At 38.2% G+C, this 27304-nt stretch overlaps 2 protein-coding genes across 3 annotated transcripts; one reads left to right on the top strand and one right to left on the bottom strand.

Annotated features, from left to right (window-relative positions):
• The first annotated feature begins 8036 nt into the window (after nt 1-8036).
• Nucleotides 8037-25358, top strand: urb1 (URB1 ribosome biogenesis homolog). Its single transcript, XM_015019678.1, has 39 exons — nt 8037-8391; nt 8469-8608; nt 8699-8850; nt 9365-9491; nt 9582-9678; nt 9765-9850; nt 9929-10054; nt 10136-10266; nt 10353-10548; nt 11187-11324; nt 11405-11575; nt 11655-11775; nt 12704-12826; nt 12913-13025; nt 13105-13224; nt 14317-14433; nt 14651-14789; nt 14880-15029; nt 15218-15414; nt 16315-16533; nt 16610-16795; nt 16881-17715; nt 17808-18012; nt 18446-18632; nt 18718-18776; nt 18875-19062; nt 19158-19268; nt 19369-19432; nt 19527-19695; nt 19819-19921; nt 20615-20775; nt 20853-20964; nt 21171-21277; nt 21524-21667; nt 21858-21967; nt 22624-22830; nt 22944-23185; nt 23818-24378; nt 24979-25358. The coding sequence occupies exons 1-39, from the start codon at nt 8265-8267 to the stop codon at nt 25167-25169; spliced, it is 6732 nt and encodes a 2243-aa protein (XP_014875164.1). The 5' UTR covers nt 8037-8264; the 3' UTR covers nt 25170-25358.
• On the bottom strand, nt 24468-27292 carry mrap (melanocortin 2 receptor accessory protein). 2 transcript variants are annotated; one of them, XR_001422489.1, is made up of 5 exons: nt 27202-27292; nt 25957-26102; nt 25771-25867; nt 25578-25645; nt 24468-25138 (listed from the first exon to the last, which is right to left on the bottom strand). XR_001422489.1 is itself a non-coding variant. In XM_015019681.1 (4 exons), exons 1-4 carry the CDS (start codon nt 26132-26134, stop codon nt 25107-25109), a joined length of 375 nt encoding a protein of 124 aa, XP_014875167.1. In that variant the 5' UTR covers nt 26135-26401; the 3' UTR covers nt 24468-25106. The 2 variants fall into 2 exon arrangements, 1 of the variants encoding a protein (XP_014875167.1); XM_015019681.1 differs by lacking the exon at nt 27202-27292 and having other exon boundaries at nt 25957-26401.
• Nucleotides 27293-27304: the final 12 nt, after the last annotated feature.

The following is a 27304-nucleotide window of genomic DNA, read 5'->3' as shown; positions in this document are numbered from 1 at the left end:
ACATTCATCTCTGAAGGTCTGGACAGCAAATCAGCTATCTGTGAAACCCTTCAAAGCATGGAATACAGCCTGTTGCACAAATTAAATCCATCTTGGGAAACATAATAAATGCTTGTCAAAAGTTTAAGAACAATTCTAAACAGCAAAGCCAGAGAAATCAATGGCATGCTTGGGCAACAAGGATGGAGCACGAATATGATGTGGAGTAAATGTAATATATGACGCACCCATGGGAAGATTCTACATCAGTACGTCGTGTTTTAGTATTAGTCATGCACAGATGTTATACATGAGAGCTGCTATTTTGTAAAAAGCCACATGCGCTTTGGTTTTCACAAACACTATATTCAGTAGCACTTTTTAAAAATGGTACAGAGCCCATAGTCAGGATTGAGCATTAAAGATTACAAATTATTGCACCCACAAAATCCTTTTAATGTGGAAAATATTTTATAAGCATTTATTTAAAAATAACCCCATCCTCTTTAACCCTATTGATGAGTCACTTAGGATTTGAAAAAACCTTCATGAAGCAAAATTATTTTTTTTTATTAACAATCAGCTTAAGAATCTTCAACCAAATAACTCAGAAATGGTTCAGATGGCAAAACCGATTCAGTAGCAGCCTGGCTACAACTGTTTGAAAGATCAACATGTTGAAAAGGCAGCCTTGGCTTTCTTAACGTTGTAGAAGACAAGTTTTCAAGGTTTATTTTCCAACATTTTGACTAAGTGCTTTATCGTGTACTTGTGCTCAACACTGTAAACAAATAAATCCAAACAGAAAAATGGCCAAATGAGTCATAAAAAATATGACATCAGAAAAATTCAGATGAAATGTCTGGAACAAACAGCTTTCATGAGAATTTGACTCTTACACTGATACTGAGATTTATGTTAATTTTCCCACTAATATTTCGATTAGAAGTGAAAAGCACAAGTCTGAAGCAATTTCACCTATATTTCCTCCATTGAGTTGTGCAGTTATAAGGGATTGATTAACAATTATAACAGCTCGCTGAAAAGCCTCAGAGAGATTTATCACAAAGTGCCATTATAGCACAGATAACCTTATTAACTCCCTTCTCTACATGTTCGCACATTTCACTGCCTCATTTCTGGACCTAAATGTCAGCGATAATAAAGCAGCCTTCAGCAGTCCCCTGACAGCTAGAAGAATATCCACTTTGAGGACAAACTCATGCTGAAGAGAAAGGTGTACATAAATAGTTCTTGCACAATTTAAATTTGAAAAAAGAAAATAAAATACACTCATATATACATACATATATATATAAAATCTAGATTACTTATAGTTTTCTTTTTTTATTATTTATATCCAAGTTGCCGGAGAGACCTGAGGAAGATTTAGAGCCAGTAAAAACAGAAGATCCCTCTTTGATGTACAGAACGGAGCCGTTTTATTCCTATGAATGAGCTATGAAGGGTCATGGTGAGGGTAGGTTACTGAACCTTGCTTCAGATGTCATGCTCGGTCAGGCTGTGCCAAAGATGTTGTTTTAATAGGGTGCAAAGAGAGAGAGCAGGCAGAGACAGTGGAGGAAAAGAAAAACAGGGTGTAATGTCCACAAAAGTGTTTTTCTAATCACCATAGGGAGTCTGCAGGAGTGAAGTATTCTCTCCAGACCTGAGAGGGTCTGGTTTTAACATCATCTACACTTCATGACTGTGTCTACGCTACCACCACTCTCTAGGTGTCTGTGCAGTGCCAGGCTTACATAGGAAATAATTTCTTTAATAATTTATCAATTTCTCACTTGCCTCCTTTCACAGTTTGTGGTGTGTATAAATGTTACAATCGGGAGAAAGGCACAACACAATTTCGCGGCAATACATTGTGCAGCAGAAACAGACAAAGTCAGTTTCATGAAATATTATAAAATCTTCAGAATTTTTTCCAAAATTTGTGAAGAGGCGAGATGAAATTTAGTTTGACTCAAAGGTTTGACAGCAGAGCTGCAGGATTTTGCACATACTGCGTATGTGCAACATGACAGAAAACATCCAAGCCTGGCTAAAATTTACCAAAATCTTGTGAGAGAATGTGTTATGTTTTGATGAAATTATTCCTGGATTCTTTGGTCTCAACTCCTACACAAGAAAAAACACCTCATCCCACAGTGAAGAGGGGTTGTGGCAGCATAATGCCTTGGGGTAACCTTTCTTCAAAATAGCGTTTAAAGTTTTGTTGAGTTATATGAATTATTAATAGTTCTAAAAGAAATAAAAAAAAACACTGTTTCTGCAACAAACCTCAAGAGGAATTTAATTTTTTGCATCACAGTGACTCCTAGCGAACATCTAAAACCGTCCAAGGATGGCTTCACCAGATACATAGTTTTTAATTCAAATCTGAAAGTAAGTAGGGGTTACCATAAGTAGGCCATGGACATGAAATTTCCTCAAGACTGTTTGATTTCGAGAACCTTTTGCAAGACAGACTTACCAAGTCAAGGTCATTGGCTCCTATCAAAAAAATACTGTATTATTTGTCATTAACTCTGTTCAACTGAGTATTAGTTGAAAATAAAAATTCATGCACGTAGGTTGTTGCATTTCATGGTTGTTCACTATTGCAATTTCATTTTGAATTCATATATATTCATTTGAATTCTATTGAAGGTTTTAAGACACCTAGGCTAATTTAAATTGTAATATTTTAAATTATATTCAACTAAATTTTTTATTTTGCTGTATTGCAAGTAACCTGAAAATATATGTATTTCTTTGCACAGAAGAGAGGTAATATGGGAAAACAACTTGCACGCTTTGATTTACAGTAATTCAAAATTACAATGAACAATAAACATTACAAATCTCACTTGGTAAATAATCATCTAATTTAGGTAAATTATGTATCTGTTGGGCGAAATCTGCTAAAAGATTTTGCAGCATTATATCCCTCTGTTATCGTCGATAACATCCCCCCCTCCACCCACTTAGAGAAAACACTGTTTTGCACTCTTTTCTTTGAGCACTTTGCATTCAACACTGTTTTCAATCATCTTACTGAATAGCGACAACCCACAAGCCAGCGGCATAACCCAAGGCACCAAACCCAATCTGGGTGCAGCACAAACAGTCTAAATTTAATAGGACCTCAAAAAGCGTCCTGTGGTGAATGGCTCTGACTAGCAGAAACATCTGTACCTTACGTGAGACGATCTTCACATCTGCTCTGATTGTTTCAAGGGTGTGGGCACACGCCAGCAGCTGCAACCAACCACTCCCAGATGTTTTTGATTGGCAGAGTGTGTTGCTGTTTGTTAAGCAGAAGGTGATCTTTGATCCGTCAGCGGCGTTGGCTGCACTGTTATGGTGAGCAGGGCCCGAAATGTTCTGAGAGGCTCACAACGGAAGCGCAGCAACCTCACAGAAGGGCCTGTGGTTCGCTGTGGTGAAAACAGCCATGGTAAAGTGGCTTCAGCTGTGGAAAAGAGCTCTTTGGAAGCCACCCAGCACTTCGCTCCAGACCCAGTTGCGCTACTGGCATTGTAACAGAAGAAGTCAACACACATATAATAAGGGCTTGTGATTTACAATTGAGCTGAAAAAAAAACAATATTCTTCAGTAAGGCTTTCAATAATAGATGTAAAAAAAATATTTTAAGAACTGAAAAAATAAAAATAAAATGAAAATCTCTATATAGTATTTTGTTGCATTTAACTTTTGGGGTTATATTTTTGATCCATATCAGTAATAATTGGTATAGCAAAAAGCTGGAACTAAGAAAACCAGAGTAATAAATAACCCCTTTCTTCTTCTGCTGGCAGAAATGGAAAGGGTTTGCCCCGACAGGATCACACATGGCTTAACCACTTTGAACTCTGGAATATCCTACTCCTACATCCTGGAGCCATAAAGGCCTAACCATCCCTGTCAGAGCCGTGACAGGCTTTGTACACCCACCATTTTGGTTCAAAGGGAACTTATATTAGGAAAGAGCTCATATGATGCCAAACCTCCCCAAATAAATCTACATTTTATGAGCCAGTAGACAGCGCCACCCCTACTTCCTCTAATATGTATAGTCTGTGGAGGACTTTAAATTATTAGTAATGTTAACAATAACATACAGTTGTACATATAATAGGCTAGTAAAGATGCCCATCATTTTTTTACCTCTGCCACCCACTTCACAACAAATGCCATTTTAGGGCACTTTACTAGACAAATAGCTTCAGTTGATATGCAATTACAACTTTTAGTCTAAATTTGGTTCAAATCAATACAATTTTCAATACAATCCAGTTAGTTGAAGTACTTGCACTCCAATTATATCCTAATATAATTGCTTGGCCTCTTTATTTGATACATTTGTTAAGTTGCTTGTTAACACAGTGATAAAATCATATGCCGAAAAATCAGTGCATTGAGGCATCCAGATATGATGAAAAGATGGCTTTCTGAAGTTCAAACAAAGTATCAAAATGATGAAGAAACTGGATTTAAGTGACTTTGAACATGGCATGGTTGCTGGTGCCAAACTGGTGCTGATCTACTGGGATTTTCATCCACACCCATTGATCAGGTTTACATAGAATGGTCTGAAAAAGGGTAAATAACCAGTGAGAAGCAACAGATAGACTGACATTGGACTAAGGCTTTCTGGCTTTAATTTTCTCCACAGCATTTGTTTTTACCCCTGATGTCTAGTATTTGAAAGCAAGTACACCATGCTCTAATGCCGTTTACTATCGCCAAATCACAACCCAACGGAGTATTTGTATTTGAGATTGCGGCGTACTAGGAGATTCAAATCTGCAGCCTTTCTGGTCAATATGAGCCAAAATCTCTGAGGAATGTTTATGACACCTTGTTGAATCTATGCCATGAAGAATTGAGGCTGTCCTGAAAGCAAAATGAGGCATTGGCATAGCACCTTTGAGCATAGTAAAACTGCTTTACATGAAAATAAATTACAATAGGTAAAAAAAATGACATTACATGAAAGAAATGCACATAATAAGTAGTTACATTTAATCACTGAATAAAAGAAAAAGAAAATAAAAAAAAGAAAAGCATGCAAGAGGTCCAGTACAGGAAAGGTGTGAAAGTTGCCAGTAGTGAGTGTATACAATACAGTAAAATTTAGTCGATGATGTAATGCTACAAAGGATAGAAATGATTCTATTGATTGAAGACCAACTGATTTATTTCAGTTGGAGATTTTGCATTAATCTCTCATCCCTGGCAAACATGTGGCAAAAGTGGAGAGAAACCACTTCCTTTCAACAGAAAAAAAAAAACCTCCAACAGAACCGACCTCAGTAAGGACAGCCATCTGCTGTGACCAGCTAGACGCTGAGAGGACAAGAAGCAGACATGGAAAAAAAGATAGAAGCATGGAACCAGAGGTACTATTTATGGGAAGGAAAAACACAGAGTACCCTCAGTTGTAAGAGCTCTGTTGATGGCTTCCTCCAGGAAAGGAGCAGAAATTAAACAATCACAATATCAGTGGTAGTTTCTGTAGGAAGGCAACAAACAAAGATTATGTGTTGTTAATTCCTCCATCAAGGGACAAACGACTGAGACCCAAATGACTGAGAGAAACAGAATACTATCTAATCAAGAACATAGGTAAAATAAAATTCAGAAGGATAAAGGATGCTCAGGATCAAATTAGAAAAATAAAAAATCTGCTAAAACAATAATCCATACATAGCTGACTGGGAGAAAAAGAAAAGAATAGATTAAAGTAGAAATGTAATAACAAGATTGATTTTAATATAAAACCTATTAGCCACTTAATCATTTTGACATCTTAGCAAGAACTTGAACCTTGTTTTCTTTGGTATTTGACTTTCCTCCATCCCCACTCCACCAAATATTTGCTAGCCCATGTTATGATCATGCTGCTTATTAAACCAAAAGACATCATCAAAACAAAACATATTACTTGTTGTGGACCCTGGTCTTTTGGAGAACTATTTCTTGAAAAGAGAAACACAAGAGAATAATAAAAAATGAAACTATGGAAGTTAAGCAGAGGTAGATATCATCTGTTTCTTTTGTAAGCTAAACATTTTTTAAACTCCTTTGGATATTTAACAATACGGATTAGTTCATATCAACTAGTGTAACATCTGAGCTTTTTGTGAGAAGATGTTGGCCAAATATTTGAAAATATATAAAAAGAGAGTTACAAATGGTCATTGTCAGATTCAATATTTGCAAAAACCATAATTAAATTGTTTTAACTAAAAGAACAGACAGGGAATGTTTTTATGCTGTCATAACTGAAATATTTAGGAAGATTTAGTCCAGAAAAGCCATTTAAGTAGTTTTTAGTGGTCTCTACTGCACAGGCAGATGTGTTTTATAGAATGTGCAGCAGTGAGCTATAATTTAATCTTCTGAAACCCAAGTAACATTCCAGACAATAGAAGACTCTGCCTGGCTGACCTCACAATAGATGTTAAATGACCATAAGTTACATGCAGCAAAGCGGTGGCTCAACTGCAAATAAACTTTACAACAAATTACACTATCCTAGCGTGGTATTTTTTTTTTTTATGAACATGACTATCTGACTGGATTAAATTTTAGCAAGTGAGCCAATAGATTAAGCAACCATCTGCTCATTGTTAAGGCCTTTTGTTTTCAGGATGAGGTTTTGTGCATCATAGCTACGCTTTGGAACTGGCAAATGCGACCCCTGGTGGAGATAATATCCTAAGATAATTTACAATGCTTGTCAGGAGATGAGCTTTCTTGACTTAATCAAAGAAATAAAAGACAGTTTAAAGCACAATAACGAGAGTAAGGCATTGCAATGATACCTATCAGGGTTCAGTTTAAGCTCTGAAGGTAGGGAAATATAGAGATTAACTCTTTATTGTCTGTGATGGCCTGGCGACCTTTCCAGGGTGTAACCCACCTCTCTCCGTTGACCACACCAGCAGCCCTCGAGTTCCCACTAGGGATAAGCATGTTAGATAATGGGTAGAAGGATGAACTTCTCAGTATATTCCCACAGCATTATGGAATAGCTTTAATGACAACACAAATAGATCTCACTTTGTTGTAGGTGTCATAGTTTTGTCTTTCAAATTATTACAACATCAATCATGTCTTTCTCAGTAACTATGAAATAAAGAAAAGTATTTTGGAAAGGCTGTGTCTGTTTCAATGCATTGATGCTAAATTGTATTATAGTAAGGTCTACTTTTCTTTGTGGGACCACAATAACTACCCTGTAAAAAAAAAAACAACAAAAAAAACATTCTTTTTATAGGTGTTGCTGAACACAAATTGCTGTTCATCATTTCAAGATAACATTTAAAGTTTGGTCAGTCAGCCCCTGAAGCCATCCATTGAAAGAAAAACCAAGAAGAAGCTCCACTTTAGCCGTGAACCACAAACCCTTCAAAAGGCAACAAACCTTAGCCAGAACTATGTTTACATGCTCTAAATGTATGGCTTCTGACTATTTTTTTTTACTGGGACAAGGCGGAAACTAAAGCAGGGCATGTTGGAACTGAAACAAAGCAAGCAAATAAATTAATAACAATGCAATACCTTTGCTGCTGTTTCAAACTATACAAGTAATGTGTCAGACTAACCAATAAGGAATTATATAAGGAATTATTAGTCATAAATAATTACTTTACATTTTATTGTTTTATTTTTTCAGACTAAGATTAAAATAAGTGAGTATAAAAGGAGTGGAAGAGCTCTTCCTTATGGTTGTCTTTCAGTACTGCCCTGTATTTAGCTTCATCCTCTCATTAACTCTACATTCTCTGTCTGTGCTCTATACCCCACTTTGTAATGCAGCCACCATCTTGCTTCCCATATATTTTTCATATCACCAGTCTCAAAGGGCATTTCAGAATATTAGAATAATTGGTGTTCTTTCAAGGTGAACTTGCTTGAACAGTCAAAATAAAATCATTCTGCAAGGCACTGTACTACCTCCTGTCGTTGTACTATCCTTCTATAAAATGCCGAAATCATATTTTAACTTCATGTGAAATTAATTATTTTATTTTACAGGAAGTGTGTAATGGAAAACATTATTGTCTTCTTTTTCGAAAATGAAAGAGCTTAATTTTGCTGAAGTCCACGTGAATAATGCGGAACTAAAATTCAGCAGCAAGAGTTTCAGCTCGAACAGTAATCTCAGATGGGATTTTTCTGTTTACGCCTCAACGTGGGTTTGTTTGATGGCATTTTGAAGTCTAAGTGGTGAGATGAAAAAATACCTGCATAAACGCAAATAATTGTTTTAATCAAAATGAGTAAAAAGCGCCCCAGCGATGCCCCCGTGGAGTCGGAGGCTCCGGCGAAAAAGGAGAAAGCTCCGGAGTTTAACGGAACTGTGTTCAAAACCATGCTGAAAAATCCCACCACAGCCATGAAAGGTAAGATTATTCTGACAGTCGGTGACATTACATGGCGAACATTATGCCAAGTTTAACTCCTTAATTGTTGCCTGCAGGGCTGGAAAGGTTCATATCAACCGCGAAGAAACTACCAAGCTCCGACCTGTATGATGTGGTCGAGGGTTATATTAAAATATCGATGGAGTGTGCAGAAATATTCAAGTTGCTTGAAGCAGAAAAGCCCCTAGAGACCGAGGTAAGCTGGAGCAAGCTTTTTCAAAGGATGGAAATACTTCCGTGGTTTGTTTTTGTCTTGTCTTGCTCATCGAGCGTCGCTTCTGTCCAGATGATGCTGATTTTTGGGAGCTTGGAAGTGATCCTTCTGAGGACAGCCAGTGATCTCTCCCACTTCAACATGGTCGGCAATGTAATAGTGAAAAAGATCGCTTCTAACTACATGAAGCTTCTGCAAGGGTCTTTTCATTCACTGAATCACGGGTTGGTGCAATAATTATGTGTAAAATATTCAGATTTTTATTGTATTCAGATTTTTTATTACATTAAGAACACACATATCCTTGTTGCATTTAATTGTCATTATATGATCCAACATCAAGCAGAGCAAAAGGGGCAGTTGTTGATTTTCAGACCTTTGCAGAGGTAGATAAAATCGCTGGATAAGATGGATTTCGTGTGCAGTATCGTCTGATTGCCCAAAATGAACAAAATCTGGGCCATTTTATCAGCCCGATGATGTATAGGCGCAGAATGAGTCCAGTCCTAGACATACTTTATATTGAATGCGTTTTGAAAATTTATGTTCACGGACACATTTCAGTGGTTGCCAGACGTTTTAGATTTTTACTAGTATAGAAACATTAAAGCCTTTGTATCATTATTAACTATAATGCTTTTCTTTGTGGTATAGAAAATGTGACAGCTTTTAAGGAGTGAATGTATTTTTGCTATCCACAGCAATTCTGCAACAATAAACTCATGTTTTGTTTAACAGATTTGTGCGTCAATGCCTCAATCTGCTGTCTGCCATGGTGTCTCAGGGTGCTGAAGCTGCCAGAGACATCTTCAGTCATGTTCACATCAAAACACTTTTTGGACTGGCAAAGAGAAAAGATAAAAGGGTATGGTGCAGGTGTTGTCCTTTCATTTCCGTCTGCCTGTCAGAGTCTTTTCAGCTAAATCGAGCTGTATCTTTTGAATCCTTCTTGCAGGGCAAACCTGATGTCAGACTGGCTTTCATCCAGTTTGTGCTGTCCTTTTTAGTGTCTGGAGATAGTGCAACCATTGGGCAGGTTTTAGAGGTTAAAGGTAAGATTTAAATGTGGATCACTATTTGTACAAAATACTTTTATTATTTTCTTGTATGCTGATGATCTGCTCATCTGTTGGGTTAGAACTCCTGCCACACATCCTGAACACGGGTCTGAAGGAGGACAGGATGTCCACTGTCAATTTGATTTTGTCAACACTGAAGACAAGAGTAAGCACATCGGATCTCACATTTAAAGTGAAATCTCTTGATTATGAGCTTTGTGTTGAAATATTTGTCTGTGGTTAGGTTGTGTTAAACAAAGCCATCAGTAAAACCCAGAAAGTGCGCTTCTTCACCCCTGCTGTGTTGGCCAATATCGCATCTCTGTACAAATGGAATGGGATTGTTGATGCGGCTGCTGATTATGACACAGTAAGTTGACATTCTGATTACACAAAAACCATTTCAGCTAAATGCAGCCTGATAACTTGTATGTAATCTCATATTCATAAGATGGCAGAGGACTCGGATGCTGCTGGGATATCGGTTGTCCGGGATCTTGTCCACAGCTTCCTCGTTGACCTGTGCTGCTCTCGAAAGCACGGCATCAGCTTCCATGATACCAGCTTTGGCACTGCTGGGAGGTCAGCAGTTGATGTGTTAGGCACATATTTGACTACTTTAAAGATTAAAAAAGCAGAATGATAATTGTAAAATTTTACTTGTGCAGACCTGGCAACCTCGTCTTGCTTCAGTTCTTGGTTGGACTGAAACAGGCGACTGAGGATGAGCTGGTGGCAGAGCTGGTGGTGAACATACTGAAAGAAAGTCCCGACATCTTGTCCAGATTTTTCAAGGAGACTCAATATTCATACACCCCGCGGATCAGAAGTGCTTGGCAAGACAATGTCAGACTCCTTAAAAGGGTAACTATTATTGATTTATTTTCTTATCTGGAAACATTTGTGTGGGTTAAAAGCCTTAGCTTTAGGTCATTCTGCCCATTTAGTAGTTTGTATGGTCATTTCATGATAGGGGCCACCAATAAATTGGTTTCAAAATTCTTAATTTTCACAGATTGGCGAATGGCCAGTACTTGAATGTGAAAGTGATCTTATCCACCAATCTTATCTACCGCCTCAAATGTCTGAAAATCAACCACTGATTCATTTTGTTCTGTTGTGAGAGAGAACTGCCCACCAGCTCTCATAGTGTTCACGGTTAACAATAGTCATCCCACTGTTAGCGACTTGGTTACTATATTCAGCAACTTTTCAGACAATAAGGTCAGTACTGGGCAAAATTTGAATTGGCAGGTCAGGCTTTTTGAAGATTGATGATCAGCCAGAAATCTGCAATTAGTACACCTTAATTTCATACCATTTCATTCCAACGTTCTTCCATTTTGAAAACAAAGTATATTGTACATTACGGATTTTGGGGCATATCTTGGTGCTGTTCCTTCAAGAGGTTGCTGTGTTGGGCTTATATTAGAAGTGCACTAAAAGATGCAAGTAAAAAATCCAGCTGCTGCTAACCTTCCTCTGTTTTGCTTCTTAATCAGATTTATGAGGCCCAGCCAGAGATTTCTACAATCTTTCACAGCACTGAGATGATTCCTTTGCCTCGTTTGTTGTCCATGGTTATGGTCATCTCTCTTCCTCCTGTGTGCAACAAGGCATTCTTTACACAGGGCCTCAGTGTAAGCCACTTAATTGCATTTTATAAATTATGCATATTAGCACATGATTATGTTCAACTATATATTAATTTAATCCACAGCTTTCAAACCCAGTGCAGCTTACAACCATGTCCATGATCAATTTCATTCTGAAAAAAGCCAATAAGAACATAGAGTATCTTTTGGACAAATCACTGTTGCACCACTCAAATCTGTACACTGTTGAAATGATGGAGGAGCTTGTGCAGCAATACAGGGAGACTCTTGGCAAGGTAAGCTCATTAAAGAGATGTTTTATTAGGTTTGCTGTTGTGGGTTGACATATTATTTATTCTTCATGCTCCATTCCAGATTTTGCCTGATATGACACTGATAATTTCAACATGGCAGTCTCTGAGCAAGAAAGAAAAGGCAGATGGTGAGAAGAAGATCAAAAGCGAAGAACTGGCTGACGGTAAAACTAACATGCCTGGTAAGAACCTTTGGTTCTTGTTTTGTTCAGGGTTCGTCTGGATGCTTGAAATCCTTGAAAATGCTTGTATTTTAATTAGGTGCTTTAAAGGTTTGGAAAGTGCTTGATTTTTGTATAAAGTCATTGAAAGTGCTGGGTATTTAAACTGCAAAGTTTTGTAATAATCTAACGCTTGATTAAAAGGCTAAATTTGGAAAATGTTATTTACATTTGAAGCCAGTTATTTACATGCACCTAATAAACATCTAATAAGTATTTTTTCCCCTCACTGTCTAAAATTACATCAGACCAAACTTCTCTATTTTTAGGTGAGTTAGAATTACCAAATTTATTTCTATTTTCTAAATGCCAGAAAACTTAGTGAGAACATTTTTCTTTGTATATTGTTTATGCATTTAATTTGAATTTAATTTACCTGAACATGATTGTTTCAGTGTAATGAATATTTATTATTCCTAATGGCTCAATGAGTTATTGATCTGTGTCATTAAACAAAATATGTTGTCCTATATTTTATACGTTTAACATTATTGAGATTGGGAAGTCTTTTGGATAAATTAGTGTTTGGTTCTCGAACCACTCGGACGAATTTGGTCTATGTGAGGGAGACATTTCAAAATATGCAATTTTGCCATATTTTTGTTTATCTTGCCCCTGCTGTAGAATACTACTACCAAAAAATGATTAATAACAGTAATAAATCATTTCATAAAATAGTGAATTGAAGCTGTCTTCTATAGTTTATTTGTATTGTTTTTGTTTTATCTCCAAAGTGTAGTGCTGGAAAAGTTTGAAAAGTTATTTTGAAACTGCTTGAAAAGTGTAACATTGTTGTGGGAAAAGTGTATGAACTCTGGTTTGTTCTAATATTTATGACTAATGTGAGTCATCCTCAGCTGACCGGTTCATGCTCTTTATTCTTGAACAGTTGCAGAGAAGGCTGAGGTCATTGTGCTGAAGGCCTTTATTCTTCAGGTCATAAGTCTTTACCAGAAAGTGGTCCCACATCTTGTTGCGCAGTGCAAATTTGACTTCAGCAAACTACTGAAAGGTAAAGTATTGCTCCTGATGTCTGGTGTTTATTTTTTTATTTGCCATGTTGAAATAAAACTAGTTTTTCCCAACCAATTTTTTCAGGAATTGTGTCTGAGAAAGGAATGAAAGAGGAGATTCCTCCGGTCTTACAGTATCAAATACTCCAGCTGGCTTTAGATCTTCCTGCAAACAAGTTTTCCTGGTTTCGCTTGCAGGTGATGAAGTTTTATTTATTTCATTTAATCTCCATTGAGAGCCATTTATCCTTATACTCTGTGTTAATGTTCCTCACAGGATGTTGCTAATTCAGAATCATCGTCCGGGGAGAAGTCTGTCCTCTACCTGCTTCTGAAAATGTTTGTGTCCAGCAGCAGGAGCCACCTGAGCTCCACCACACGGAAGCTAATTCTAAAAGTAAGAAGCATTTATGACACTGCCGCTATTTTTCAGTGTGGGATATTTCTGCAGCAGCCTAAATATCAAACACTGGACATTATTTTTGACGGAAACACCATCAGTGTGCCCAGATATTACATCCAATCAGGCTCTGTTCAGTCCCGGAGAAAAACTTGTGAAATCTGTCCAGAATCTTCAAAAAACATGACCTATTTTCAGTTTTCTGGAAAGGACCTCCAGCTTCCTCTCTAAGATGAGGATCATTAGATTGTTAGTATCATCCACTATACTCAAAACTCACAAGTTTCTGTTTAAGTCCCAGTAGAATTTATACATTTCACATATTTATGTCTGTGATTGTGTGTGATACAAGAGGCTCTTTTGTGGAATGCTTCCTAATCCAGCAGTTAATATGTAGGTAATGGTTGTTAATGAAGATTCTGTGACCGGAAAATGCCACTTTTTACAGCAGAGAATCTGGGTCTCGGTCCATGCTGGCTGGAAAACTTGGATCCTTGTTCAGCTTTCTTCCTAAAAGAATAATTATCAAAATTGTTGATTTTTGTAATATTGTAAAAAAAAAAGAAGCTTTTTTTTTATTATTTATTTATTTATTTATTTATTTATTACAAAAAATGTTAATTGTGCTAATAACTGTAGGTCCCTTTAATTTTGAAATAAACTTCTTAGAAAAAAATGTAAATGTAAACTAGGGACTAACATTGTATTGGCTGATATTAATTTTTTAAACATATTTTTATCGATCTGATAAATAAAACTGGGTCTTAATAATTATGTAGGGTTTTGTACATATTTAAGTTTCCTTTTCCAAGTAAACAACTTTTGTACATTTTTGTACTTGGTCAGTCTTGGTTGGTATTCTGTAAAAGGATGTTTTATTGAATATGATGGCAGAAAATTCTTTCAGGAGGCTAAACTGTTCAACAGTAAATCAGGACTTCAAGGTTTAAATTGGAGCTTTTTTCTTAGTAGGAAGAACTTTGTATATTTATGCCATTTAATACATTCCTAAAGTGAGAATGGCACAGAAACCTCTGTTAACTTGTGTAGCTAATATATTTACATATTAATTCCCTGGAATCTATTCAGGTGCTGAGGGACACTGGGGTGTTTGAGTACACTTTCACTGAGTTCCACCTCTGGCTGGACCAGCTGGCAAGAATAAAACCAAACCAACAAGAGACAGTCATCCAGTTCTTGGAGAGGGTAAGTCTAGCTAGCTGGTTGTAGAAAAACAATTTTTGTTGCGCACAACAAGCTTCTGTTCCATTTCTGGCTCCTTATCAGAATTGTTAGAGTTTATGCACATTGATTGAATTTTTTTGTGTAATCCAGAAATTGCTTACAGGTTGTGGTCGGGATCATTCCAGGAGATTATGTTTGGACTGCTTCATCATAACAAACTCCTCTTGATCTCCTCCAGGTGTTGGTCAAATTGGTGTGCAACTCCTGCGATTACACAGACAGAGTCGCTGGTTTCGTTCAGGAAGCAGCAAATATCCAAGCGAATCTGAGCGTCCAGGAGGGGGAGGCAGCGAGCGTTCCAGTGTCTCACATCGATGGTGAGCATTAAAGCAATAGAAGCAGAGCTTTTTTTTTTTTTTAAGCAGTTATTGTGTCTGAAGGGTCTTTTGTTTTATTTTGACCCTCAGATGTTTTAGACATGCTGGACGTCATTATGGAGGGCGAGATGGAAGAGTTTGGGCCGTCTCTGAGCGAAGACCTCATCATCCAAACCTTCCCATTCAGTGCGGCGGTACCTGCTGCTCTGGAAGCTCGGAACAAACTTCCTGCAGACAAAGGCAAATGCTAAACACCTTGCAGTCTCAATTACAATAAAACACATGTTCAGATATTATGATAAAATTAATGTCTTATGACTTTTCTAAAAATCAAATCTGCACATTTTCTTAGGAAAATTCACCTTTAAGCATTAAAAAATACACTGTATGTTGCGACGACGGTAACCATCTGCGTTTGCCTCCATCAGGAGTTGTGTGTGAGTACCTGTCAGCTGTGCTGTCTGATGTGCTGCACTGTCAGAGAGACCCTCTGCCCCTCTGTCTGGCCCTTCAGCAGTACGATAAAGAGCTAGTCTCTTCCCAACTCCCTCCTCTTCATCAGTCCATCGCAGAGCTGCATCAGTATTACTCCAGATGGCTGCCACAGCAGTGCCGAGAGGAACTGGTGAGTCTGAGCCTTTAATTCGCTCTAGAGGAAATATCAGTGTCTTGCTAATGTATTCATACCTCTTGAACCGATTTCCTCCTGTTACAACCTCTTTACCAAATGTTTTAGGAATTTATGTGGAAGACCAACACAAAAAAAAAAAAGTGAAAAGTTTTGCATTCATTTGTATTAAGCTACCAGCATTGTAAATCTAGGGGCTGAATGTAGGATAGAAAACATCTCACCATGAAGTCTTGCTACAGATTCAAATTTAGATTTAGGTCTCAACTTTGACTGGGACATTCCCATGCTGCATTCCAGGAAAGTAAAGCTTAAAATGATGTTTGTAAAAGCTACTGCAAGGAAATTTTATGGCTGGCGCCATGTAGAAATTCCGACTCTTCATTAGAACGCTGTTACATCTGGTCTGACGTCAAACCCAGCTCCCAGGTAACTTGCACACAAATATACTTTTATCTAAGCTATTCCACTGTAGCTGTGGCTGAATGTTTATGGTCATTTCCTGTTTGACGTTAAAGTCGTTCTGCGTCCGTTTTAAGATGTCGGCTTGAACAGAGTCCTGAGATTAATTCACAAACAGGAGACCTCTCTATTTAGTAGGATACTTCTGCAGGCAAGCAGTTACAGTGAATGCATTTAGAGGTATCAGAGTAAAAGTGGACATGTGTCCTTACAATTCACAATTAAACCCTACTTTGTGTTGTTTTATCATTATAAAAGCCCCCCCCCCCAAAAAAAAAAAAAAAAAAAAAAACCAAAACAAAAACCCTTAAGGATCTGGTTGTAACATCATAAAATATGTAAAATCTCTACTACTTTTGCAAGTCGTTCTGCTTTCAGAAAATGAGAATAATGCCTTTATTTGTTTTTTGTTTTGTTTTGTTTTTTTCTGAGCAGTTCAAATCTTGTGAAAGCTTTTCCAAGGATCTGGCAGCCCCAAGCTCGTACTCTTCATTAATAAAAGCTGCGTACATTCAGGGACCAGGTGCTTTGCTTGAGGACTCTTTCAGACGGGATGCAGAAAAAGCTCTGGCTGTCATGTCACTGTCAGAGTTTCCAGTATTAATCAAGCAGATTTTACTTTACATTAAATCCACGGTGGAAAGCTTCGGAACGGTAAGAGCACAAAATAAGCCTCAGTGCTAGACATAAGTAATAAAAACACTGAGTGCATCTTGCCCTTTGGTTTTAGTTCTCCAAAGAACCCGGAGATGCGTTTCTTCGGACCCTGATGGAAATGCTCCAGGATGTAGTAATCAAACTACAAAGTTTTGAGGAAACTACAAGTACAGACCCAGCCGTGGAAAACTCCCAGGAGGGATCGGCCCTCTTCTTGGAACTGAACGAGCCACAGACAATAGAATGCAATAACGAACAGGTTGTGGGGTGGGGGGAACCTCTTAAAGAAACTATTTATAAAGCTTTCAGCTTAACTTATTCTAATCGAAATCACCTGTGTTTAGGTTGTTGTTTCAGCTCTGGGCTCCGTCTTCAAGCATCCGTGTCTGGAGCAGTGGTTTCTGGCTCTGGAGCTGGCTGCGTTGCCTCCTCACTCTCTGAAACCTGTTGCACTGAAGCGCTTATGTGCTCAGCTGACCGAACAAATCCTGAGCCTGCTGAAGATCAGCGCTCCTGCTCTCGACAAACTCAATCACCTGGAGCTTATTTCTGGCTACATGGCGGCTGTAGAACGGGCTGCGTTGAAGGAACTGGTTGAAAGGGGTTCCCGCCCTGCAAAGACGCACTCTAAGTCTTTCCAGGCGCTCCTTTCTTTGCACGGCTACATGGACTCTAGTAATCTCCGAGAATTGGTGTCTAGGCTGCTTCTCCTGCCTCAGGAAAGCCTCATCTGTCCCAGCGCTGAAGGGCCGCACTCTGAGCTCAGCGTTTATGGGCATGTAGCTCTGAAAATCCTCAGAGAGTGTTACTCTGCTTCTTCTCAGAACCAGAACACATTTCTGACACAAGCGCACCTCCACGGCTTAGGCGTTCTTCTTCTGTCCTGCTCCAGCCCTGAGCTGGACGCCTTCCTGCTGCAGGCTCTGTCCAGCAAGCCGGGCAGTGCCAGGCTTATCCACACAGATGTGCTGCTGCGCTGCCTGCGACGCTCTCGCCCAGACTCTCTGGCTGTCGTCTCTTTGCTGCTGCAGAACAGCTCGTCTCACCGCCTCTGCTTTGAAATGTGGTGTGAAGAACCCGCCAATATGGAGATGTTGTCCAAGACAAAGGCTTTCCTCCCACTGATCAATACCTATTTAAAGGTGGCGCAAAGAGAAGACCCAGCCAGACCAAAAGAGGGTGTGTTCTGATTTATTTATGTAGATTTGGGGGTTTTTTGTGCTCATATTTAAATATTCATTAATTAAAATCCCATTTTCTTCCCTCCACAGTGCAAAAAGAGGTTTTAAAAGCCATGAAACAAGCACTCCTTTCAAAGTTTTCTCAAAGTATTCTGGGAAACCTGAGTGAGGACCATGGAGTCCACCTTGTAGAAGCTGCTGCAAGTCTGATCAAACTCTCTGCAGACGTGAACGACATCCGAGGTTTGATCAACGATCTTCCAGATTTTCTTCAAAAGCCAGAACGTTTTGAAAGGTAAAGTGTTCAGAAATCACAAAGTACAATAAGGCTGCAGTTAACTATTTTAGCAATCGATTATTCTGTTGTTTATCCTGAGGATCGACCTATTAATCAGATAAATAAAAATACAGAATTTGAACCATCTGAATTCTGGGTAGGAGAAATTAACGACATTTTTCTTTATCTTTGCTCAACCCTTCCCCTGCATTGTGGTAATCTTCAAACTGTTTTTCCTAGGGTTTTATTTTAACCGTGGGTTTATTTTTATCACCTTCCCATAAGCACCTGTTTTCCTTTCTCTTCAAAATTTTGCTCTTCTTTGTTTTTGGTTCATCATGAAATCCCAAGACAATACATTGACATATTTGGGTGTGACATGACAGAATATACTATACTAAAACCTTTTTAGCTATTCTCAGCTAACAGATTTTTTTTTTTTTTTTTTCAGATGGAATCTAGTAGACATTATAACGGAAAAGCTAGCTGACAGTACAGAAGAGCAAGAAAAATGGAGGAGATCAGTTGTTGCTGCCGCTTTAAAGTGTTTAATAGCCTCTTACTGCCGCTCTAAAGATCAGGCTGCCTCTCCATCAGACCAGGAGGAGGGCATCTTAAAAAGACTGCAACAACTCCTGGTGGGTTTAATTTCCTTATTCATACAGTTAAAGATATGTCTATATATTTTCATTTTAAGTAATTCATTTATATTTTTTCATACAGAAATCTGCTGAAGATGTCAGTGTGTCTGACTGGAACAGTTTTGTCAAAAATGGATTGAAGTAATCTATACGTCCAAATGCTTTCTTCCATCAAATCCATCATCACCAATGAATTTATACATTTATCAATGACTTTGTGATTTTCTTAAATATTATAGGTATCGGTACTGTAATCAACATTTCCTCAACACCTTGAGCAGTCTGTTGGAAGTTATGCATGGAAGTGCAGAACACCAAAAGGAGCTGATTCCTTTGTCCTCTCTTCATCTGATGACCACAAGCCATTCCCAGTTCCTATCAGTTATACTGGACTCCAGCGAAGAGTCTAACAAGTATCAAGTCAAAGGTTGAATTTCATATTAGAACCTATTATTTGCAGCCAACTTAGTCATTTATTTATTTTATTGTTGGACATAAATATTCTTTTTACTCTCTTTTCAGAAGCGTTAGTTTCACTACTTCTGTGTCTGGTGGAGAAATGCCCAAAGGTGTGCAACATAAATCACTTTATTGTACTTTTGGCAGCCTACGGAGCCACACTTTCAACTTCAGGTAAAAAAAATAAAAAATAAATAAAAATAATTCAGGGATGGATCAGCATGTAATTTCTGATTTTATGCGCTTTCATCTCTCCACACATGTTGCCTTGCAGATCAAAAACTGTTAATGCTTCTTCGGCAATATGAAAGACACCAAGTCAGCTTGCTGAAATTTCAGTGAGTTTGATTTATTATTTTAGTATTTTATGTGGCGCCCAGAAAGAAGAACACTTGTTTGATCCAATTACTGAGCGTGAGGTTTCTTGTGCAGATCGCTCCTGTGGGGCCCTGCGGCTGTAGAGCATCACAAAACCAGAAAAACGCTGGGAGCCTCTCTGTGGAAGCAGCCGAGCTCAGACGACGTGTTGGCGCTGCTGAAAGCCGACAAGATGGTGCAAACGGTTTTAAAGTTTCCACAGGAGCGCAGAATCATCCCCCAGGTACGTTCCTCAAATTGTGTTTGTTTTGTAAATGTACCATTTCGGAAAAGATTGCTGTGAAAGATGAGTTTCCGCCTAGCCAAAGTGGTCTTAGAATGTAATTTTTCTTTGTTTCTCATTCAGGATGGTACTGAGCAGCTGTATAGTAATGACGCCGTGAAGAACCTGGGGGATTTGTATGATCCGTGTTTCCTTTTGCCGCTTTTCAGTGCTATATTGCGACCAGGTGAGATGTTCTAATACGAGCCGTCGTTGAGAAAAATATGTCTAGCGAATCAAATCAACTTCATTTGTGAAGCAAATTTAAAACAATACGGTTAACCAATTTGAAGTACAATCAACCCTCTATATATTAAGAAAATTACTCTGAATATGTTTCATTCAGTGGAATCAGAATAATACGTATTAATGCAACTAGAAATTAAAAGTGCCGTGGTATTGAAAAATTTACAAACAGGGAAAATAATTGTTTTTTAAGCATAAAAGAAGATGCACACTTGACTGACAAAGGGAGACTGCTAAAAAAAGCTCTAACTACCTTTACTGACTAATCCAGAACAAAGAACTTCTGTCTATTCACGCAATGTAAGAACTCCATCATTAGAAAGACACAAAAAATATATATTCCAGGGCAATGTACAAATTTAAAAACAAGAAACAATTCTTTATTCAACCTTAAATAACAACCGTCAGGACTGTCTTCTGTATAACAATAACATATTTGACCAAATGTAAAATTTGATGAAAAGAAAGCAGCAGGAATGTATATATAATACTGGCTCCAACACAGATCCTTGAGAGACACCGGAAATTACAGAATACATTTCCCACATTAACAGAATGGGATCTGTCAGATGAATACAACATGGACGAAATGACATTAATGCAAAATCCAACCCTTCTTTTGGCTCCATGACAGAATGTGTTATTGACTGCTGTAAATTCGTGTCCTGCCACGCCCTTGGAGTAACCGTGATGGCTCTTAGTAGCTTTGATCCGAACGTGAGAGCCGCAGCATACCATGTACTGGCCTGTTTCTACCAACATCTGGAGGGCGCTCGGTTCAGAGAGAAGAGACAGGTATGTGGTGATGAACACCGTGTGGGTTTGGGAATGACCTCATAAATCGTGACGACTTTTTTTCTTTTTTCCAACAGCTGCTGTATTTGATGGACAGCCTCAAGAATGGAATCCCAAAGCAGAATCAGAAGCTTCCATTTGTCCTGGCTGTTTATATCAGCAAAGTGGCTCAGCAGATGCTCAGACCCGGTGTGTATCCCTGAACCTTTGGATTTAGTCCCTGACGGCTCTTGTTTGACCCTCGTTACTTCCTGAAACATCTGCTAGTGAAGTTAGCTCACGACTATTTCTTTAAGCTTATTTAATTTAATCCATTTGTTGCTTTTGCTGTTTAGGACTGATGCCATGCATTTCAGGATTACTGAACTTTACTTTCTGTCTCTGTGTTTCCTTAGAGGACCACATGTATGTGGTGTTCAACAGATTTCTGCTGTCACACCAAAGTTTAGACTTGAGAAGAGTTCCAGAGTTCTTCAAGCAGTTTTATGGTTTTGACCTGGAGGTAAATTATTCTGTTTTTTTTTTTTTTTGTTTTTTAAATCACCTTTATTTAATGGTGGATAAGAAATTGGATATTTCTGGAGTAAATAAAGGACTAAATAAACTTTTTCTGCATCAACAGCATGTAACCTTCGTATGTTTGTTTGTTCAGCTCAACCTTTTTTCAGTGGGATGTTATCTTTTTCTGGGGAAGGGTTAGGGCAGCTGTGGGAAAGGGTTGACTTACCCTTTTTTTTTTCCCCTCTAGCACAAAGTGGAGCGTGAGTGGATCCTGAATCTGCTGCAAGAAGGAATAAGTGATGGACATAGCTATAATCTCTGCAGCCATCAAAGTATCTTTCAGGTCCTTTTGGGTTTCAGCAGCAGCCCCCTGTGCAGTGAATACATCCAGGTATACACAGCTGCAGACGCAGTTATGTAACTATCATCATAAATAATGACCTTTTTTTGTTTACTTTTCATGATGTTTGATTATCTTAATACTTTGAACCATTAGGTAGTTGGGCAAACATTCCTGAAGATTATTGGCTCTGTAAAATGTAAAGAAATTATTTGATGTTGATATGTAAATCTTCACTTAGGTACAGATAATCAAGGTGTTGTGTCAGGCTGTCCATGTGCCAAAAGCGGTTTATGACCTCACCAAGAGCTGCGGACTCCTGAGCTGGATGATACAAGTAGTTGATAAGAAGTAGGTTATCATATTTCTGAATACTTTGGGGGATTAAACTGCATAATGAGTCTCAAAAGCTTTCACTCCCTCTGAAGTTTTTCTACTTGGAGCAATGTGAGAACCATTTAAGCTAATTTAATCTGTGTGGTAATAGCTGTTATTTGAAGGCCCAAGAGATTTTTTTTAAAGACCAACCAACAACCACAGCAGACAGGTCAGGGATTACGTTGCAGGGATGTTTTTGATCCGAAGCTCATGTTGGAAAATAAGCTATGGATCAAACAGGACAGCCATTATTGATGGGGAAGTAGAAAGCCATTGTTGAAAGAAATAGTAAGAAATTCTATTTGTAGTCTGCAACCTAATCCAATTGAGAATTTGTGACAAAACTTTAGTGAAAGAGTGATTAAATATGTAAATATTTAAGTGTGTACATTTCATGGAAATATATCTCAAAAGATGCAAACGGTGTGTTGACAAAATAATAATTCAGGGGCATAGTCAAAGCCTCACACATTTTCAGATTGTTGTTTGTAAAAGTTTTTGAGAATCCCTCTTGTTTTCTTTGTACATGTTGGTTGTAATATGTAAAAATGGGAAGGAGTTAAAGTGCTATGTATTCTTTATGGTCTGTTTCACATTTGCAACAATAATCTGTTCTTCTGTCCCCGCAGGACTCTGACCCAGCAGACAGTATCTGCGATCATTGATCTGCTTCATACTCTGTGGTTTACCAGCCTTGGGCAGAAGGAGAAGAAAGTTGGTGGAAATGGCGCCACCTTGTCCACTGAGGAGGAACCTCTGTGTTTAGTGAAATGTCTTCCACTCCCACTCATCAGTGAATTTCTCTGTGTGGCTGTGGCCATCAGCAGACACCTCAGGTAAAACTTCATACATAGCAAATACATTCAGCAGTGAAAGTGCAAGCTGTAGCATAAATACAGAGTGTCTTTTGGTCATGGATGCCAGTGTTTGTGTGACCTCTTCTTTGCAGGCTGGGTGTGAAGGCCGCTCAGTTGAGCCTGTTTGTGCAGACTCTTGGCTCTGTCCTCGTGCATCGGGGCAGCGCTCTCCATGTCAACAAACAAGCAGACCGACTCACCCTTCATCCGCAGCCGCTCTCCTCTACTGAAACACTCTCCCTGCTCTTCTGCTGGGCCTCCTTGTCCCACAACAGCATCATTCTAGCCCAAGTACAAGCCCTGTCTGAAAAGCACAAAATAAAGGAATTAATGGGTGAGTGCTGAAAAATGTAATGAGAAAAATGTAATGAAGGAAATCTAGACTGATTTCCTTCATTTTGGAAGGAAATCAGCCTCTATTTACCTCTATTTACACCTGAAATTAAATGTACTTTATCTGGATTTACCTGTGATAGATGAACACAAAATAGTGTATGATGATGAATTCTAGAGAGACATGATTTATTACTTTAGCCTTTTTCTAGTCATAAAATTTGAAAGTGTGGCAAGCATTTTTATTACCTGAGTCAGTTCTTTGTGCATACAGGCAACAGCTGTAAGTTACTGTTATGCCAGTCTTTGCACATAAAAAGAATAAAATTCTTGCCCATTGGTCTTTTCAAAGCTACCGTATTTAAATAGATGCTGAGTAAGACAGTTTTTTTAGCCTCTTAATTGATTTTCTTCCAAAATTGTCTTCTCATCATCTTTCACTAGAATCCTGTAGAAAAGTATCCTCATGATTCTGCAACTACCATGTATCTTTTTTTTTTACTATGTCCACTCAAAATGTGAAAAAGACTTTCGGGGTATGAAAGCAGCAGTGAACACTTGGTAGTCATTGTTTCATGCTGTGCCATTATGATTTATTTTAAATAAAAACTGAATGTTTTCCTTTATCTTCAGGCGTAGGGAAGCATAAGGTGCGAAGTAAGGGTCGCCTTACCTTCGAACGCACCCGAGATGGGACCGCTTCAGAGGACAGCAAGACTGTGGAACAAGAAGAGAGTCTTCTGACAGGCTGCAGAGTTCACCTAAGCAGCGTGTTTGTTTACTGGCAGCCTGTGCTTCAACTGTCAGAACCACCGTCAGCTCAGCCTGGAGGCAAACTGGATGCCAGGCAGCTGGCCTGCGATACCACGCACCTGCTTACAAAATGGTCCCTGAGGTGGCTGGTAGAGGACGGGTATGACGAAAACAGAACAAAGGACTTCCTGACCTGGCTTGAAAAAGCCGTGATCAAACACAGGGAAATTGTGGATGTTTTGATGCTCGATCCTGGCGTGAAAGCTGACCTCCTTCAGCTCTTCCATGACACGTTTGAAGCTCCAAGTCGCGCCAGCACGGAAACCTGCCAGTTCTTCACCAACATTATGATCCGCTTATTAGAGATGCGAGGCCAGCTTCCGGAGCTCCATCGGGTCATTGTCTCTGCCTGCATGACTGATCAGGACCCGTCTAGACATGGTGAGAACAGCTTATTCTGAGACGGTCCATAATTTAAATGAGAGCAGTGAAGTTGGTGTCTAAAAAGTAATAAACTACTGTAAATAACATTTTTTTGCAGCAACTTATCATCACATATACCTAGTGTTTATTAGCTGCTTAAAAATGAACAGTACGGTAAATATTTTGCCTGCCTTCAATGTGTGAAAGACAAAAGAAAATGCAATTCAGGGAAATAAGTTGTGTGTTGATCTTTCACGAAATGGCTCAAGAATTTTTCATATATAGTACAGGTATTTATTGATTTACTTTCAGTTTAAGTTTCATTGATTCAAACTGTTACACAACGGCATGTAAAATGGACCTCAACAGATACAACAGAAGCTAAGCGAATTTTCCTGCTCTAAAAGACAAAAATCGGTACATATGTATATATTTTTTACCTTTGTCACATTGAGATCCAAGATCTCATTTACAAGATAGACCTGTTTTTTATAAAGCAAACAAGCAGAAAAATTACAAACACAGCAACAAAACCAGTAGTTAGAAAATTTGACTCGATTAAGCAAGCTACTCTTTTGTAATGAGTTGGGGTTTTACAAGCTGTTTTCTTCTTTGCAGAACCAGGACTGTTTTTGTTGTCTTTGTACATCCATGAGCTCTTGAGTGGATCATCTTCAGCAGACCTGTTCCTGTCCCACGTCACCTTGGTGACCAGAGCCCAGCGCAAAAGACAAAAAGGGTCCAAATCAACAAGGATCCAAACAGCCATCGGAGCCATCTGTAGTGAAATAATTGAGATGAAAAGTTAATCAGATGCTTGAAAATGTCTCTGTTTATTTTCAAACCCTTACAGTTTGGCAGACTTTAATTTTTGCTTTTATTTATTTTTTTTAGTTTTTTATCTGTTTAGTTGTTTATTTCCCTCTTTGCAGACTTTTATTTGTAATATGTATATGCAAACTACTAATCTTTTATCTACAATAAAATAGACAATCTGACCATTTTCTATTATTTTTGGAATAATTGTCATGTACACACACTGCCATGTAATGCTTATATAACATCTGTGTAAACAACAGCCTTGTACTTTGTAAGTAATAGGACAGGAACCATTAATCATTCGCATGTTTTTCCTTCACTGCTAAACACATAGTAATTTTAAAGTGTGCCATTTTTAAAAAATAAATTAGTATTTGCCAACAAGTTTTACTACTAACCTCCAGTATCAGCCAGTGGCGAAGCAGCTGAGGTTTTGTGGTGACGCTTGATTTTAGATTTGTTTATCCTGGAGTGAGCATAATAGCACATTTTAGCACACATATGTACGTAGAACAGATCAATTTTGCATAATGTATTTGGGTGAAAAACCTTTACTCAAATCCACTGTTCCAATAGATGTACTATACTTACTTTGGCAACTCCACACTGAGAGACATTAGGTTCAAAATGAGAAAGAGAAATCCCACAAAAGTAGCCAGAGATACCCAGAGTATTATGACAATTGAGTCTGAAAAGAAAGGAGGACATTGTTATTGTTTAATAATTTTTTTTACAAGGATAAGGGGGAAAAGAAGTCAGGAGTTAATAAAAACTTACATTTATGGTATTTCAGCTGGCTCTCATCCACAAAAACAGGATCCAGATAATCCAAGTAGTACTCCCATTCATACAGAGGAGCACTGGTGGAGTTTCCGGGAACAACAACAGTGTCATTTTTGGAGAAATAGCTTGCTGTTCTGTTTCTAGAGAGAAGAGCCGAAGTCGATCCAAACATTGTAAAAACAAAAGAACCAGAAGAAAAATGTTTAACCTATGCAACCCAGGAATTATTCCAACTCGTGTGTTTGAGTGGTCTTCAGTTCATTCTTCTGGCAGGCTTGAGTACAGAGCACGACTGGAGGTGCGTGTAGTACTTAAAATTTGACACATGAGGGGGTATGAGTGGTTCGGTGGGGAAAATGTTTAATTAATTAGCTGTAAAGGGTAATGAGTCTCATCTTAATACATATCCTTAATTATACATACAATAAAAACATATCAAAAGATTTAATGAATTTGCTAATGTTATGTTTTACATCTTTGAAAGTCTCTTTTAGTATTTAACGCTAGTTTTAAATATTCACGCTCCACATCACCCCTCTATTTTGTCATCCAACATACTTTGAAGTGAGTTTACTTTTTTTATTTAAAATGAGTGTAAAGACAGTTTAACAAATTTGCCTGAGACATGATTAGTTGCTGTCAGGTGCATCGTTTTTCCAACAGTACTGAAGGCACCACTACCTTGTGACATCACACTTTATCGTAAATCAACACATGATAGAACTCAGCAGTGTTTGGAGTTATTCTCATATTGTGCAATTACAAAATTACTAATGTTCCCGTTAATTTACTGAGTTTTCACACAAAAAAACCCCTCAAAGAATAAATACTAATTTATAAACACAACTTCTGTCCTTCACCGGTAAACGACATCTGGAATGAAAGGAATATATTATATAAAAACATATATTGTCTCAGTAGAGAAATTCAAGTGTAACATTTCCTTACGAAATGTGAAGTCAGCATTGACATAAACCGCGCCTTTTTTTCTCTGCTACATTTGAAACAAACTCCAATCTTTTTTTGGCAATTCACATACAGCAAAACTGTTGTGATATTTCCAGACTTATTCGCTTCAGATATCGGAGGTAACGACTGTCAAGCTTCTGACGCCCAAACAGGAGGGGGAGCAAGGTAGCAAATGTCAAAACATTCATACCGTATTTCTATACCTTCTTTTCTAACCTACACTCTTTGATAAAACTCTGTAAATCTTACTAACAGGCCATCTGTTATTACCTTAATCGGAATTTGCTCTTTTCGAGGGCCACCTAAGATTAAAATTTAGTTTCTTAAAAAATATTTTCACTCCAGAAAGGTTGTAGTTCCCATTTCGTATTTC

Source organism: Poecilia latipinna, unplaced genomic scaffold (assembly GCF_001443285.1).
Source record: "Poecilia latipinna isolate Pla-1442-1.1 unplaced genomic scaffold, P_latipinna-1.0 Scaffold2468, whole genome shotgun sequence".
NCBI lineage: Eukaryota > Metazoa > Chordata > Actinopteri > Cyprinodontiformes > Poeciliidae > Poecilia > Poecilia latipinna.
Note: the sequence above shows the minus strand (reverse complement) of the source record. Positions and strands in the feature narration are given on the sequence as shown.